This window comes from Citrus clementina, unplaced genomic scaffold, assembly GCF_000493195.1.
Source record: "Citrus clementina cultivar Clemenules unplaced genomic scaffold, Citrus_clementina_v1.0 scaffold_1, whole genome shotgun sequence".
Taxonomy (NCBI): Eukaryota; Viridiplantae; Streptophyta; class Magnoliopsida; order Sapindales; family Rutaceae; genus Citrus; species Citrus x clementina.
Genome location: NW_006263303.1, coordinates 24,762,315 through 24,777,873, shown reverse-complemented (window position 1 = coordinate 24,777,873; position 15,559 = coordinate 24,762,315). Strand labels below are relative to the sequence as shown.

At 35.7% G+C, this 15,559-nt stretch overlaps 3 protein-coding genes across 6 annotated transcripts; 1 reads left to right on the top strand and 2 right to left on the bottom strand.

Annotated features, from left to right (window-relative positions):
- The first annotated feature begins 2,813 nt into the window (after nucleotides 1-2,813).
- On the top strand, nucleotides 2,814-4,803 carry LOC18054640 (putative pectinesterase 63). Its single transcript, XM_006452813.2, has 4 exons — nucleotides 2,814-3,320; nucleotides 3,985-4,191; nucleotides 4,283-4,518; nucleotides 4,623-4,803. Exons 1-4 carry the CDS (start codon nucleotides 2,814-2,816, stop codon nucleotides 4,780-4,782), a joined length of 1,110 nt encoding a protein of 369 aa, XP_006452876.1. The 3' UTR covers nucleotides 4,783-4,803.
- A 969-nt stretch (nucleotides 4,804-5,772) lies between these two features.
- On the bottom strand, nucleotides 5,773-8,615 carry LOC18054639 (sucrose synthase). Of its 3 annotated transcripts, XM_024178116.1 has the most exons (11): nucleotides 8,494-8,610; nucleotides 8,448-8,453; nucleotides 8,082-8,417; nucleotides 7,908-8,003; nucleotides 7,646-7,819; nucleotides 7,396-7,512; nucleotides 7,143-7,309; nucleotides 6,827-7,051; nucleotides 6,161-6,724; nucleotides 5,932-6,070; nucleotides 5,773-5,839 (listed from the first exon to the last, which is right to left on the bottom strand). In XM_024178116.1, the coding sequence occupies exons 1-11, from the start codon at nucleotides 8,593-8,595 to the stop codon at nucleotides 5,807-5,809; spliced, it is 1,959 nt and encodes a 652-aa protein (XP_024033884.1). In that variant the 5' UTR covers nucleotides 8,596-8,610; the 3' UTR covers nucleotides 5,773-5,806. The 3 variants fall into 3 exon arrangements, with proteins under 3 accessions (XP_024033884.1, XP_024033885.1, XP_024033883.1); XM_024178117.1 differs by lacking the exon at nucleotides 8,448-8,453 and having other exon boundaries at nucleotides 8,517-8,615; XM_024178115.1 differs by lacking the exon at nucleotides 8,448-8,453.
- A 4,348-nt stretch (nucleotides 8,616-12,963) lies between these two features.
- LOC18054638 (auxin-responsive protein SAUR41) lies at nucleotides 12,964-14,884 on the bottom strand. Of its 2 annotated transcripts, XM_024178118.1 has the most exons (3): nucleotides 14,407-14,884; nucleotides 13,442-13,985; nucleotides 12,964-13,258 (listed from the first exon to the last, which is right to left on the bottom strand). In XM_024178118.1, the coding sequence occupies exons 2-3, from the start codon at nucleotides 13,893-13,895 to the stop codon at nucleotides 13,218-13,220; spliced, it is 495 nt and encodes a 164-aa protein (XP_024033886.1). In that variant the 5' UTR covers nucleotides 13,896-13,985; nucleotides 14,407-14,884; the 3' UTR covers nucleotides 12,964-13,217. The 2 variants fall into 2 exon arrangements, with proteins under 2 accessions (XP_024033886.1, XP_006452873.1); XM_006452810.2 differs by lacking the exon at nucleotides 14,407-14,884 and having other exon boundaries at nucleotides 12,975-13,232; nucleotides 13,442-14,144.
- Between the last annotated feature and the right edge of the window lie 675 nt (nucleotides 14,885-15,559).

Sequence of the window (15,559 nt, the reverse complement as noted above, 5' to 3'; positions counted from 1 at the left end):
TTGGGTCAAAAGCCTAAATATATCATTTAGTGGGAGGCTCCATTTAATAAGCTTATGTGTAAGGGGCCTTATGTTATTTTACATGGTGGGTCCCCTATTAAATGAAAAGTAACGTGAGTTTTATTTTGGGGGAATCCTTGGAGCCTAGGGTTTTCACTAAAGGGAGATATATAAGGCTTATTTTCCCAAAAAGGAGAAGAATAAGCCACTTTATACAAATCAGAGAATAAGATTTTTCTCTCCATTGTTGAGAGAAAAATTTTCTCGTGCTAGTTGCTTTGGTAGTGATAAAGGCGCCCACACGTCAAGTGCAGATCGAACCTGAGTCATAGCCTGGAAGATCATTGGAGACAGTTCGTGATCTAACAAGCGTGGTGGTGACGGATCGTGATCTAACAGGAGTGGTGGTGGCGGATCGTGATCTAGGAGCCTAAATCACTTCAGCGGAAAAAGCAAACTCAGATTTACAAGGTACGATTTCTAGAATACGAATTCTTATATATTATATGAGAGCGATCTTCAAAAGGTTTAATAAAAATTTAAAAACCGGATTTTTCCCCAACAAAAACAAGTTTAGATAGTAAAAAAATTTCACTTATATTGTGCAGCTTAATTATAAAATGCTTTTTATTTTGTTTAATTATACTAATTATTAGTTGATTATAAAACTAAAAACATATAAAATATACAACTTGACAAATTTTGCCACGTGCTTTTAAAGTTTAATGTTTCAAACTTCAAAGTTAGCATTTTTTTTTCGTGTTCATTCACTATGGGGGTACGGTTGTCGTGTTTTGAAAGTGTAAAGCTTACACGGTCATTTTCTTGAAACGTTGGGGTAGATATATCATATGCCCGAAATTATGTTATTGGACCTAAAACGAGCACAGGCAGAATCGCAGAGTAACGCAGCGATGGTCCATGACAGGCTATTGCCAAAAAGGACCCAACCAGTCTACTACAAGAGCAGGCCCAGCTTCAGTTGCCTTTCTGGACGATAAATCAGCATTTTAACTCGCCTGGTCCATGCTACAAAATGATTTTCTCCTGAAGTTTTTAGTCAATTTTTAATGGATTATGATTTTCTCCTCTTTTTTTCCCCTCTCTTTATCTCTCATAATATTTTAAGTATAGTTGAAAAAGCAGGTCTCTTCTAGTATTCCAAACTCTGTTGAAAAAAACCGTTTACTTTTAAATAAACTAAAACAAGCTGGTTTGATTGTCAACATCAAAATTTAAAACTTAATCTTGACTACTTATTTCACAGGAGAGCTAAGAATAAAGAAAAGGAAAAAAAAAACCTAAGAGATAATCCTTATCCATTTTTAATAATAAATCTTATATATATATATATATAATGATAATGTATAATTTGATGCATCATATTATCATTGATTGAATTAAAAATATGATAGAAATCATATGATCTATTTTTACTATTTTTATTTTTATCATCCAATTATATCGCATCACCCTAGTTTATACACATGTTTGTGACTCTATACCCGTTCTTAATATGAAAATTAATTTTCGAGGCTAATGAACTTTAATATTAGGGTTTGAAGAAAAGATAAGAACATGAGAGAAGACAAAAAAGGACAAAGAGATGATCTGTGGATGTACAAAAATGAAAGATGGTAGTTAGTTCTCTCTCTCTCTACTCGGTGAATTCAACCAGCTAAGCTAAGTAAGTTCTAAACTTTTACTCCTCCAGAACGAAACACTGAAACTTATCATCTACAAGTAATCTGATAACCACGAATGATCTAATTCGAAAAAAGACATTTTGTGGTCTTGGCATCCCCATTATACGACGTGCACAAGGGTTTTATTTTCACAATAAGAATTAAATTATGGGCTTCATATCTCGCTCTGCCGCGACATTTCCTCAATATATAAAGACCATATTATATTGCAGTGTCCACAGGATGAGCAGGAAATAATATGACGGTATGTTGCTTAAATTCAGTCTTATATTCACTCGCATTAACCGGTTCAATCCAAAGAATACTAGTTTAATTAATTTCATTTGTATTCAATAGTTTCATATTTCTAATAATTCTCATACATGAGGTTGTCTTCACTTTGTTAAAATTTGAATTAAACCTAAATATTAATAGTTGTTATTATTACAAAACAACATAATTTAAAAGGAAAAATTACGAACTCGAATGCAATTTAGTTTGAATACAACATATCAAGTTCGTCTATAAAATAATTAGCATTTTCCTTATTGTTAGTGATACCTAAACTAAGTGCACTTATCACTTCTCATTCATGCAATTAAAAAGAAGTTCGTTTAACTTTTCTAACTTAAATTAGATTATATCAAGTGAGAATTCTGAGAATCAATCAATATTTGGATTAATAACAAGTTTAACAAAATTTATCTTTGTCAAACTCATATGATCCCTAGAAAATTCTTAAATTAAACCCCCACGGTATTTTTATGAAGATTCGAATGATTTTCCTCACACTTGTGAGAGAGTGGTTCTAGCGCGATGATAACCGTTTGAACCTCTTAGCCACTCATAATTAACCAAAGAAGACTGAAAAAAAAAAAAAAAAATTCCCTGAAGTTCCTAAACTGACCCTTCCTCCCATTGCAATAACACAAGGCATCCATGCAATTTAATTTCAAAACCGAAGGCAGCATTACAGCACCAAATAAAAAAGCAGTACGCACAGACATCCGAAAAACGAGAAAAACTAACTGCACGTACCCACTCGCTTCAACTTTATTATAAATACTTGCCAAAAGAACGATTTGTTATGTAGTTTCGGTTTCTTTTAAAAGAGCAAAGTGACCGAATATGGCTTCAGCATATTTTACGATGCTGTTAATTTGCTTTCGGCTTTCCATCACGACAGTGCTTGGCCATCCCAAACAGATCCCATTGGACGCTTCGAAGCTCGAAGCATGGATAGGAGAAAACATGAGAGAGTTCACGGAGAGAAAGGCCCAACTGGCGCAGGGCAAGAACGACACCGTTGTGGACCACGTTCTTGCCGCTGCGGAGGATGGGTTTAGGGTTATAACGGTGAGGAAGGACGGGAGAGGAGATTTCAAGACGATCACCGATGCAGTGAAGAGCATTCCGTCGGGGAATACGCGACGGGTGGTTGTTAAGATTGGCGGCGGAGAGTACTGGGAGAAGATCACCGTTGAACGTTCTAAGGATTTCGTGACGTTCTTCGGGGACCCATTTGACATGCCCAAGATTGTGTTTAACGGCACTGCCTTGCACTTTGGGACAGTTAATAGTGCTACGGTGGCTGTTGAGAGTGACTACTTCGTGGCTGCTAATGTTGCATTTGTGGTAACCTTTCCATTTTCTGTTTTGTTTTGTTATGTTTCTTGAGCTCTCTATTTCCTTTTCCCTTCTTCTTCTTCTTATTATTATTATTACTATTTTTTTTTGTTGGCAAAAGGTTTTTTCATCACCCCATCCAACACAATGCATACACAATATGTATTTTTGATTTTTTAAATTTTAATAAGTGATAAATATATGTGTGATGATATCAATTTTTAATAATAGGGTGACGATGTGACGGTGTCAATACCATCTAAGACTTTTTTCTCATACTGATATTTTTTTCATTAATTATTTAAATAAGAAAAAACTACTCAAAACCTAATTTTGAAATAAATTCATTTGATAAAAGGAGAAGAGATCAGGAGAAGCTCACCTGTGAAAATTTATCATTTTCCCTTCCACCAGGACCACCACATGCATTTGAACAGTCGAGCTTGTTGATTTGGTAGAGTAGAAATTGAGTAGTCCGTCGGCTGCTTTTAAGTGCAATAATTGTGGCTACCACTGAACATGTGACGAGTGAGAATCCAAGCGTGGTATTTGTGAAGTCATTGTTGCAATCTTCACCCGAATAGCATGACGGATTAATATTGATCATAATGTTCATTCCTTGGTGTTATTTATTTAATAAATGTTTCTATTGTTGATCTATTTTTGTGCATAGAATTCGGCTCCAATGCCAGATGGCAAAAGATTGGGAGCTCAGGCAGTGGCAATGAGAATATCAGGAGATAAGGCAGCATTCCACAATTGCAAGTTCATAGGTTATCAAGACACCTTGTGTGATGATAAGGGCAGGCATTTCTTCAAGGACTGTTACATCCAAGGCACTGTTGATTTCATCTTCGGAAATGGCAAATCTCTCTATTTGGTACTCATGGTCAATTGAGATACATTATTATAGACATAGGCGATGAATAATCAAGAATACTCCTGATTGTACTAAGCTATATCTGATACAGAGAACTACTATAGTCTCAGTAGCAAATGGCTTGGGAGTGATAACAGCACAAGCCAGAGAACAAGTAAACGATGACAGCGGATTCACGTTTGTTCACTGTAACATAACCGGCAGCGGAGACACTTACCTCGGGCGGGCATGGAAGGAGAGACCTAGAGTGTTGTTTGCATACACATACATGGGGACTCTCATCAATAGCCAAGGATGGGCCGCCGGCGAACACTCTCAGAGTCACAAGTATATTAATTGCATATATGCATTAGTTGCATTTACGTATATGTTATGTCGGTGGTTAATTTACTTTGTGTTAATGTTGGAAATTCTATTAATTACTATTGTAGGACGGTGTACTATGGAGAGTATAAGTGCATGGGACCGGGGGCCAGCTCCTCAGGAAGAGTCAAATTTGCCAAGTTACTCTCTGAAGCTGAGGCTAAACCGTTTTTGAGCATGACTTATCTCAATGGAAACAAGTGGCTTCTCCCACTTCCCAACCTATGAACAGCTGTCGTTATTGTTGTAAGAATCCCCCAACCTGGTGGCTGGTGTAGTGTTCATCATTGTTCGTAGATAGAACATGGCTTTGTAAAATGCCTTCAACAAAATTTGTACCCAACAATCCCTTTTACCAATGAGAATTCACAGATCACACTCCGAACTACGCCTCCTATTAGTGATATTGTATAGGAAAAATTAAATATGAATTTCTCACGTTCTTCATTCAACTAGATGCACCAAAATAAAAGGAAAGTGAACTCACAAGATGAGGGACCTTAATCCTAAAACAGCTACAGCATCAACAAACGCTATCACCAGATAACTCATAAATAGTTGACTGAATTGGTAACAAAAGTTATAATGGATTGAAATGGATGCCTTTGATGATTGCAAGAACAAAGAGAAGCACAAAAATAGGTATCAGACCAAGAGTGCCTTGGAGTCCTTCCATTTTCTACGAAGAATTTTCAGTTTCTGAGATTATAAGTACTAATTAAAAAGACCAGCTTTCATTTCTCGCCTTTGCACGAAATAATTCATTCTACATGTCCCTTAGAAGCACTTATCCAAGCTTGATTGTCGCGAGAGGGATCGCTACCCGGGTAAATTATTAAAACGATATTTAATCGTTTGCTTAATCTTGGTACCGGTGAACACAAATGTGGGATGGGAGATTGAAGCCATGATTACAAGAAAAGGGCATCGTTATGTACCTAGCAACTCAAACGCTGAGACAAAATAATAATAAAATATGTTAAGCAAAAATAGAGAATTCTTCTGATGGCGAAAAAGAGAAACCATGTAATTTAGGACAAGATTCAGTTTTTTGGATAAAAACTTTAAGAGAGAGAAAGAGTTCAACAATGGACATGAAACAATTCGGAAAGAGAAAAATCGAAATTGAAACATAGGGATGGCCCACAAGAAAAGCCTACTGAACTATGAAAAATTGAAAATCTTATGCTCCAGCAGCTCTAAAAGCCTCCACTGCAGCGGCCACGCCTCCGGGTGACTGTCCTTTGCCGGTTTACTCATCGACGGCCAGGGGAACTGTCTGAACCTGAGAAACAATATAGCACAAATGGTCATTTTAAGCCAGAAGAAATGAACTAAATAATGTGAGAAGAGAACAAATTTGCGACAGAGGAGTACCTGCTTGCGATACATGAGCGAATAGAACATTTCAAGGTAGCGATTCTTCTCACGACAATCAAGCTTGGATAAGTGTTTCCAGAAGCCATACACTCCACTCAAGTTCAGAAGCCTTTCAGAGTAAATTTTCCATGTATACCTACACAACAAAGCAAACGAACACCATTATTATTTACTTGCAAGAACTGTTAATTGCTGAAAAAAGGGCTCAAGGCAGTGGAATTAGTACTTCTCCTGAATGCGCTTTAATCCTCCCTGAGATATCTCGTCCCAGTGACCGGGATCAACCTTGCACTTCTCAAAGAAGTCGACAAGGATTCCCGTAGCTTGATCACCCTTGTAAGGATCGATGTGGAAACCAGATTTTCCATGCACAATAATTTCGGCAGGGCCACCATTGCAAGTTGCAAATGTCGGCAATCCACAGGTCATGGCTTCAACCACAGTAAGTCCGAAGGCTTCATATAAAGCAGGCTGCACAAAAGCTCCCTTTGTGTCACATATGTAACGGTAGAGTTCGCCATTCCTAACGCGATTCATCTGGGAAGAAATCCATCTGAACTGGCCGTTCAACTTGTATGTGTCAATTAAGCCATACATTTTTTTCATTTCAGCTTGCTCTTCCAAGTCTTTGGATTCCTTCCTCCTGTCACCACCAACTACCACCAAGTTGACCAACTCGCGTAGCTTGGCGTTCTTCCCGTACCACTCTACAAGTCCGGTTAAATTCTTCACTCTGTCCAGCCTTGCCATTGTGAACAGAATTGGCTTGCTGCTGTCTTTCAATACACATCTGTTTGACAACATTTTGTTAATGAAAATAGGGGATTTTTTTTTTCTCTCTTCAAACACTGGATATGAAAAGTTAGGTGGTGGGGAAATTTAAGAAACTTACAAATGTTCTTTATTCTCAACGGGGCTGTAAAGAAGCTCTTCAATCTCGGAATGGAAATGCTTCAACCTTCGCTTCTCTTCCATGTAGGGGAAATATATGGTCATATCAGCACCGGGGGAGACAATGTTAAATTTGGGGTCAAATGCATCAATCCCGTTAACAACTCGGTAGAGTCCAGGAAGAGAGAACGCAGTGTGGCTCTCATATTGACCAACAGTGTCCTTGCTGTGAAAAAGAGCATAACATCCTTTTCAGTTTCTTAAGAAAATCTTTACACATCAATTGAAACTCAACACTGAGAAGAAGGATTACTGACCTTCCAGCAATTTCTTGGAAAGTGCTAGTGATAATAAAATCAGTTCGATTCATGGCAAAGAGATCAGCTGTGAACTGGCAGGAGAAGTGGTACTTATCATCCAATTTTTTCCAGTTGATATCCGAATCTGGATACTTTGTTAGCTCAAGAGCATGAGCAATGGTGCACTGCAGTAGATAGCAACAGCAATCACATAAGCTTTGTTCCCAGACCACACACACACAATTTATCTATATCTATATAAAGGACATACCTGAGTGACATCTAATTTATGAGCTAACAAAGAAGCAACAATGTTTCCATCACTGTAATTTCCAATGATCAGATCAGGCTTACACTGTAACTCTTGGATAATTTCAGTTGCAACATCCTGCAAAGAAAAAGAGTTCTTTGAATCTCTCATAAATCCAACAACATAGCAGTGAAGATCAATATAGGTTCAGTGCAGTGATGAAGAACAGAGATGGTGGAAGCATTTCAAGATTCTAAAAGTAGATTTTCACCTCAGTGAAGGTCTCTAGGTAGGGCCAAACTTCAAATCGAGAGATCCATTTGCGAACAATTCCCTCCTCTGTTCGAAAAGGAACTCGAAGAATATCTGAGTACTTTGTACCGTATACTTTCTCAACTCGCTGACCACAAGTTGTCCCTACTGCATCCGGGAGGAGTCTAGTGATCTGGAGATGCCATAAAGATTAAAACTTCCAAGGAATAGAATCACAATGCATTGCGACTAAGAGAACTCGTGAAATTCTTAAAGCTTACAATGAGTATGCGTGGGGTAATATCAAGTCCTTGCTGCTTAATGCGAAGAAGCATCTCGTTCTCCAGGGCACGAACTTGATCCAAGATGTAAACAACCTAGAAGGAATTGCGAAGATTTAACCACAATCATAAAGTCAAGCAAGATATAATAATAAATTTGGCTTGTAATCTAACCTGGCCTCCGGTGTCAGGGTAGCCTAAAACATTGTCTTGGGCAAAATATCCATGAGGGGTAAAAATCACAACATTAAAGACTCTCGGAATTTTCCCAAGAAATGTTTCAAGAGTGCTGGATTCAGGTGCCTGAAGAAGATCCAATAGAAGTTGAATCATCCCTAGCACATGCTCGGCGTTATCGCCCCACCCTCTCTCAAGACCAATCTCTTGGAATTTTTGCTCAAATTCAGCATAAGATGTATCCGGGGCTAGCATAGAAAGATACTTCTCTGCCATCCTCAGAGAAGATTGGAGGGTTCCCAAGTCTTGAATTTTTTCATTCAGCATCATATTCTGCCCAAAGAAAAGAAATTGAAATCAGACATTAATCTGAAAATAGATTAATAAAATCTCAGGTGCTTTGGCATACCTTCCCCATGTGTGAGTGAACACGGAGAAATTCAAGCAGTGATTGCACGCTTTCCTTGTCATTGAACAGTTTTGCAGACATGTGCCGGTTAAGGAACTCCATGCCATGGCCAATGGAATTTGACAGAGTTGGGTGGGGAAGAGCTCTGAATGGTTCAAAATCCACCTCAAATGCAAAGTTGCCGTTGGATTTCCTGCATTACAACAGCAAGCAACGCTGATTCGAAGGATAAGAAGGAACAACAATAAGCAAAAAAATAAAAATAAGAAATCCAGACTTTGAATTTATTACCTTCCATCAACTATTTCCTCCTTAAAAAGGAGATACTTAGACACCGAGATCTCCTCAACATCAACTGTTTGAACATTCACTCTTATGTAACACCAAACCCCAGGACTTGTACGAAGAGCAAGAGCAACCCAAGGAGATGACACAGCTGCTTCCTGGATGAGACAAATAGTACAAGAGTTACAAGGTTCATCGAGAACATAATTGAAACACCAGAAACAAAAACTTAGAAGAGGCAAATAAATACAACCTGTGTGGCATTCAAAACATCTGCAATTGCTGCCCCATTAGATTCGGCGTCTACCAGAGACAAAATCTGCTGCCGCTTGTAAATTCCACATCCAAGTCTTTCAATGCTGTAACAAACGAACACAAAATAAGGAGGAAATCTAAACATCACAAGCCACAGAAGACTTCAGCAATAAAATTAAAGCAACGTAAAGCTTAATTAAGAGCATGAAACAGCAACTACCTCGACAGAAGTGTCAATGATTTAGACAGGGTTTCGATAAATTGTTGGGCCATAGCTCTTCTTTGAATAAACTGTACAACAAAAGAGTCTCAAAACGTGAAGGGGGGGAAAAAATTATATATGATGTAATAAGACTGACTTACACAACCGATCTCTTGAGAAACGAAGGCAAAAGTGAGGATTAAACAATAACGTTGAGAGGGTTTTTATAGGACGAGGAGCTGGGAATAAAAATGGAAAAATATAAGTGAATAAAACATAAAAGGAAACAAAATAAGAATCTAATTGTAGATTGGCAACTTTTCACTCAAGAAACCTATAAACAATGTTGAAATAATGATTTTATCCCATTTGCCCTAAATGAAAGAGGAAGAGGGTGTAAATAATTATCATCATAGAGTCCGTTTTAAAGAAAGATTATATTCTATGCTACTAATTTTTTTGATAAACCCTTAATCCTAAAAGGGCAAAAAAATAAATGGAGATATTTGTTAACCTTAGAGAAGCAAAGCCGTTAGACGACCGTTATTTTAGAGCGGGAATGAATTGCTTTTGTTTTGGACTCGCGTCGAATTTTAAGGCCCAATTCTCCTATCCACCCGAGTGGGTGTGGGCTCATATTTTATTATTTTAAACATTTTCAAAGGCCCATTCACTGGGTAACAGCAGTACAATGCTTGCATAGTTGAATGTATGTAGTTGAGATTCCAAATAATATGTTACTAATAATCTATTATCACGTCTAAAGCATTAATTGATTTTATTATTCATTATTAATGTGCTCATATTACAACCCAATCAATGAGTGTTTATGTTATTTGGAATATAAACAATGTATCTCATTAGCTCTACAAATGCAGCATATTGCAAGTATCCATAAACAACCACCTAAACTAGGGGTGGACATAAACCCACAACCCATGGGTTTACCCAAACCCAAACCAAATTAAATGGTTTGGGTTGGGTAAATCATGAAAATGGGTTAGATATGTGTTTTATATAGAAAACCATTTCATTATGAGTTGGGTATGGTTTACCCATGGGTTATGGACAAAACCCTACACTCAAATTTTTCAAATGAAATAAATGAAAACAAAATAAATGAACACAAATAAGTGAAAGGCCACCGGTAATTTTTTTGCGGCGTGATCAATTGTCAACAGTTAGAAAATGAAAATAACAGTAAAAATAAATTTAAATTAAATAAATATTGTTGTAAATAACATAAATTTTTTTTCTTATTTACAAAAATTACATGAATAGAAACTAAATAAAAAAAATCAAGTATTAAAACAAGAAATATATGTTTTGATATGAGCAAAAAAATTAATAATAAAATTTTTTCTTGTAATTATTTATTTTGTGAACATTTTCTTATAATAAACATTTTGTAATATTTTAAAATTAAATGTAAAAAATATAGTAAAATATTTTATTATTTATCTTATAATAAATTTTTATTTGTCATTCAAGTTTTCTTATAATAATTTTTTTATCATTTTACTAATAATTTTCTTTTATATTTATTATAAGAAAATTTTCACAAAACAAATAAGTATAAAAAAATTTTATTATTAATTTTTTTGTTCATATCAAAACATATATTTCTTATTTTTAATGCTTTATTTTTTATTTAGTTTCTATTCATGTGATTTATTTAATTTATAATAAATATAAATAAAAGAGTAGTTGAAAATAAGGATAATATTGTAAACTTATACTATTAGGGGGGTTTTTGGCCATTATAAAAACAGAAGGGGGAAAAATGATATATATTGATTACTGTAGGGGGAAAGTGGCAATCTCCCTAAAATTAAGCATATAAGTAGACAACATAACGCAAAACTACTAAAACGATAAATAAAAATAAATATTGCATAATAAATAACAAGTGACAAAATTTATTATTAGATTGTTAATGTCATGTTTGTAAAAGTTTATTATTAAAGTGTACGTTATTATTTATTGAGAAATAATAATTTTTGTGATTAAACTTTATTTTGATTTTCTAGTATTCTTTAATTTAAGGATTAAGTTATTGTAAAATTTATAATTTTTATCCACTATATTTTTTTATATTTTAATATCAATTTAATAATTAATAATTATTATAATTTTGATATAATTAAATTTTATTAAAATAAAAATTATTTTGATAATAAAATTCAAACCAAACCCAAACCAAACCCAAATTATTTTGATAATAAAATTCAAATGGTTTGGTTTGGGTTGGGTTAAAAATATTTGGGTTGGATCTAAATTTTTATGGTTTGGTTTAAGTTGACTTAAAATCCAACCCAAACCAACCCATGCCCACCCCTAACCTAAACCCTTGTTACGCTCAGGAGTTGCCTAATTATGCAAAATTAGTTGACATGTAATAAATAAATTTGTTACAAAAAATAAAACCAAGTTAAAATAACAATTTTTTACACAACAAAACTCCTCTCATATTTAACCGTGCGACACTCAATAACTAATCAAGACTCCTTCATGCAATACTCCACTTTAGATCTGATGTGTGCAGCGAACAACACATCTCAATATTTGATGCACAAATCATCTTTTGAAGAATTACGAAAAGACCTGAACTTTTTTTTTTAAATATTGATATTAGATTAATTTAGATTTTTTTTTGAAAAATTCTGAAGAGACCCAGATTTCAAAAAGAGAATACTGCCGAAATTTCTACTCACATATTTTAAAAGATTGTAACTAACTTTTATAATATTTTTATAAAGATTCGAGCCTTTACGGTCATAACCAAAGGTGCATTGGTTCAAAAAGACCCAAACTTGAAGGGTACAAAAGGTCATCTTGAGTTGTCACGAGATGGACAGAGAAATAGAAGCAGAGGAATCGAAAATCATAAAGGAGTCATCAAGGAAGAAGCCAGCAGCTTATTTCTTTTTGCAACAACATTACTCCTGTACAAATGTGTTTTAGCAAACTGTGAATAGCTCACAACATACTCATATGAGTAGAGTTTGAACTTTTAGACTTTTAGTTGAATCGATAATGTTGAACGGAGTTCCAACTCCGTACTGCACCACCACAAAATTCTAGCAATCCAATCAACAAGTATCCACAAAAAATAGAAGGATAAATCTGTCCCATGACTTTTGACATGCCACATCAATCTGTTTATTCAAATTCTATCTTTTAATAATAATAATAATAATCTATATTTTAATAAGCAACACCAAACGAATTTCACAAAACTGTTTTGTTGACCAAAAGAATGGCTTCTAATTTTCTGATTCATCAAAAAGTTGTTCAAACACTTCAACTGAAAGAAGTTAGTTAATTAAATTGACGATTCAAGTTTGCTTCGTCTTTAATTACTCAATAGCGGTGGTCTTTTTGGACTAAAATGTTAAGTTATAAACTAATCTCACAAACAAACAACTTTATTGGCCAAAGATAATAACAAAGAATAAAGATTCTTTCAACAGTATCATGGCGGTGATCTTGGAATCATGTGCATGTGCATGTGCAAAGAGACTAAAATGAAAGTAATTTTTAAAGATCTTTCATATGCTCTGTATCTTTCGAGCAGAACCAAGCCAACTCATCAGAGCCTGAAAAATAGATTTGAAAATCTCTAAATTTGGTTATCAATTTACAGAATATTATGCAAATAATATACCATTGTTTGTCAGAACACTAAGTCTGTGAAAGTTTATTGAAACTCAATCAAACAACGGATCTAGGTCACATGTCAATAAAAAGAATAAAGAGGTTAAACATTCTCCATAACAAATCAACCATTCTTCCAGGTTCTAACTACACAAATTTGTTTCCTATGGCTTCACTTACAATGAGAAAAAAGAAAAGAGAGAGATATCTGCATACAAAGGATACTATGCTTTACACCAGAGGAGAAAAAAGAAAAAAGGAAAAAAATCAACCCTAAAGCCTTAGACCGCTATCAAGACCAGCACGGTTACTTACTCTTCAATGGTCACTGCATCCTCAGCTGCCAAGGGGAAGAAAACAGAGAATCTTCACTTCAGTGAAACAGAAAACAGCAAGCTCATGAACAACTCAAAAGGATCACATTGAATGTATTGGAAACCAAAACAAGGACCCATTTTGAAGCAGTGCCAATGAATAACAACTTCCTTGCAATAAGATTTCAACATGGTAACAAGAACATAAAGAAAACATAGGAAAACGTAAATATACCTGAGATGTCATCTGAATGATCCTTCTGATGGCTCTCAATGCACTTGAGGAGGTACTTGAAGGTCTCAATCTCGCAAGGGATTGTGAGCGCACCGCAATGATCAAAACCAAACTCTTCCTCGGCCTTTTCCAACAAAACCTTGAACAAAGAGTGGCTAAGATAACTGGTGGGAATTATAAACCTCCGAAGCTCCGGCCCCACATAAACTGCCAAATACCCTTTGGGAACATCATGCGGCGGTTCAGGGCTGTAGCAGCTCTCTTCATCTGAATCACACGGAACATTTGCAAGCCTCTTATTGATTACGGGTGAAATACCCCCGTGGTTTGGACTAGACTGGGAGCTGCTCGGTTTTGGGCTGCTAAGGGTGACAGATTGCCACTTTTGGAGGATTTCCTTGAGCTTAACAATCTGCCGGATCCCATTTAACTTGCTGCCACCATTTTCATCCATTGCTAAATATTTACCACAATAGTCAAATGAAACCCAGGGTATAATTCCGAGTGTTTGATTGCAGACAAATTCTCATCAGATCTTCTTATGCTACATAAATAAAACTAAGAGATCATGAGATTTAAAAATTCCAGAGCCGAAAAATTACTTGCACGAAAATTGACACGGTACAGATCGGTTAATTTGCAGCCGTCGTCTCAAAATGAAACCTTATTTTCACTCTTATTTTGATAATTTAACATTCGGTTAATTCCAAATCAATTTTTCCATCCAATTCAACAGGTCAAAATTACAGCATAATTCTAAAAGAGTTGAAAAGAAACAAATTGCACCCAATATAAAGACAAAAATATCGCTTTCACAATAGATAAAAATACAAGAAAGTAATCAATTAAAGAGATCATAACAGAATCCGGCTAGATATCCACAATCAGAAGCAAAAATGTAAAGAAAATCCAAAATACTAATTAATTAAAAGAATTAAAAAAATAAAAAAAAGTTGTCATCTCACCTGAGGAGGAGAAGAAGAAGAAGAAGAAGAAGAAGAATCGGCCATTGGAGCTTCGAAAGTGGAAAATGCAGAAGCCAGCTCTTCGAATTTGAGAGATTCAATTCCACGAAAGCTTAATCTAATACCCAAAAAAAAAAATACTTATTTTTAGAATCAAAAGGCGGGCTGTGTTTTCTGTTTTTGAGTGTGTTTCTTTTTTTTTTTTAAATTATTTTTAATACTTTGATGGATGATCGCAGCAGCTGTGTTTTAGTGGCTTAACCGAACCTGCGGGCATTTCTGTTTTTTCGGTTTCGTTTAATGAAATGAAAATAAAAAACCGTTGGTTTTGAAAATGGGATATAATTTGCGAAGTTATTAGTCTAAAGAAATCAAAAGAGATCGATTTTGAGTGAGCGAGAGATAAAGCGAATCTATAGCGATCAATTAGCCGATTACCTCTCTTGCTTTACGCCTTTTCACTATTTTTTATTTTTTATTTTTTGGTTGGAAAATTTCTACTTTATTAGGTCGTCTGTTATTATTACACTCGCTTGTTTCGCTCGCTTTGCTTACTCAACTCACGCACCCTTTACTTGGGCCCACTTATTCTAATGAATCTCCGTGGGCCCGCCCCGGCCCGTCTCCGTGTAATTGTAAGTGCTTTTATAAACGGACGGAAAGTCGGAAATTTTTATTTTTAATTCTCAAAAATCACGCGGGTCCCACCAATATGAAACTGTTACTGTATATGGCGTAAGTTATAACTTGGGGGCTCCTTTAGTAAAATAGATACCGAGTTACGTTAACTTACTCATATTGATGCGACTAAAAATAGGAGATCGAGGCACGGGCGCACGGGCGCACGGGCACGACTGTTGGCATCACTGTCACGTCAATTCCCGGCCACGGTAAGCCACAAACACACGGAGTAAATTTGGGCTAGAATTTTCCCCTGGGCCTAGACTGGTCCGATAGTTTCTTTGGTCCAGGCTTTGTGTGACGGCAAGACTATTTTCTAAAATCCTTACAAGTTACACCCCTTTGAATTTTATTTCTCAAGTGCCCCAACTTAATTATAAAGTACAAACTCATGTATTAAAACCAATAATTAGGGATGGCAAAAATCTCTACAGGATGGGTACCCTCGGAGATTTTTCCCATTCGGGGAGGG

Coding starts and splice junctions, on each gene's coding strand:
- LOC18054640 (XM_006452813.2), top strand. CDS start 2,814: ATGGCTTCAGCATATTTTACGATGCTGTTAATTTGCTTTCGGCTTTCC. Junction 4,192..4,282: donor ATGGCAAATCTCTCTATTTG/GTACTCATGGTC, acceptor TATCTGATACAG/AGAACTACTATAGTCTCAGT. Junction 4,519..4,622: donor GAACACTCTCAGAGTCACAA/GTATATTAATTG, acceptor TTACTATTGTAG/GACGGTGTACTATGGAGAGT.
- LOC18054638 (XM_024178118.1), bottom strand. CDS start 13,895: ATGGATGAAAATGGTGGCAGCAAGTTAAATGGGATCCGGCAGATTGTT. Junction 13,259..13,441: donor TCATTCAGATGACATCTCAG/GTATATTTACGT, acceptor ACTGAAGTGAAG/ATTCTCTGTTTTCTTCCCCT.
- LOC18054639 (XM_024178116.1), bottom strand. CDS start 8,595: ATGGAGTTCCTTAACCGGCACATGTCTGCAAAACTGTTCAATGACAAG. Junction 6,071..6,160: donor TTAAAGCGCATTCAGGAGAA/GTACTAATTCCA, acceptor TTTGTTGTGTAG/GTATACATGGAAAATTTACT. Junction 5,840..5,931: donor CGCTCATGTATCGCAAGCAG/GTACTCCTCTGT, acceptor ATTGTTTCTCAG/GTTCAGACAGTTCCCCTGGC.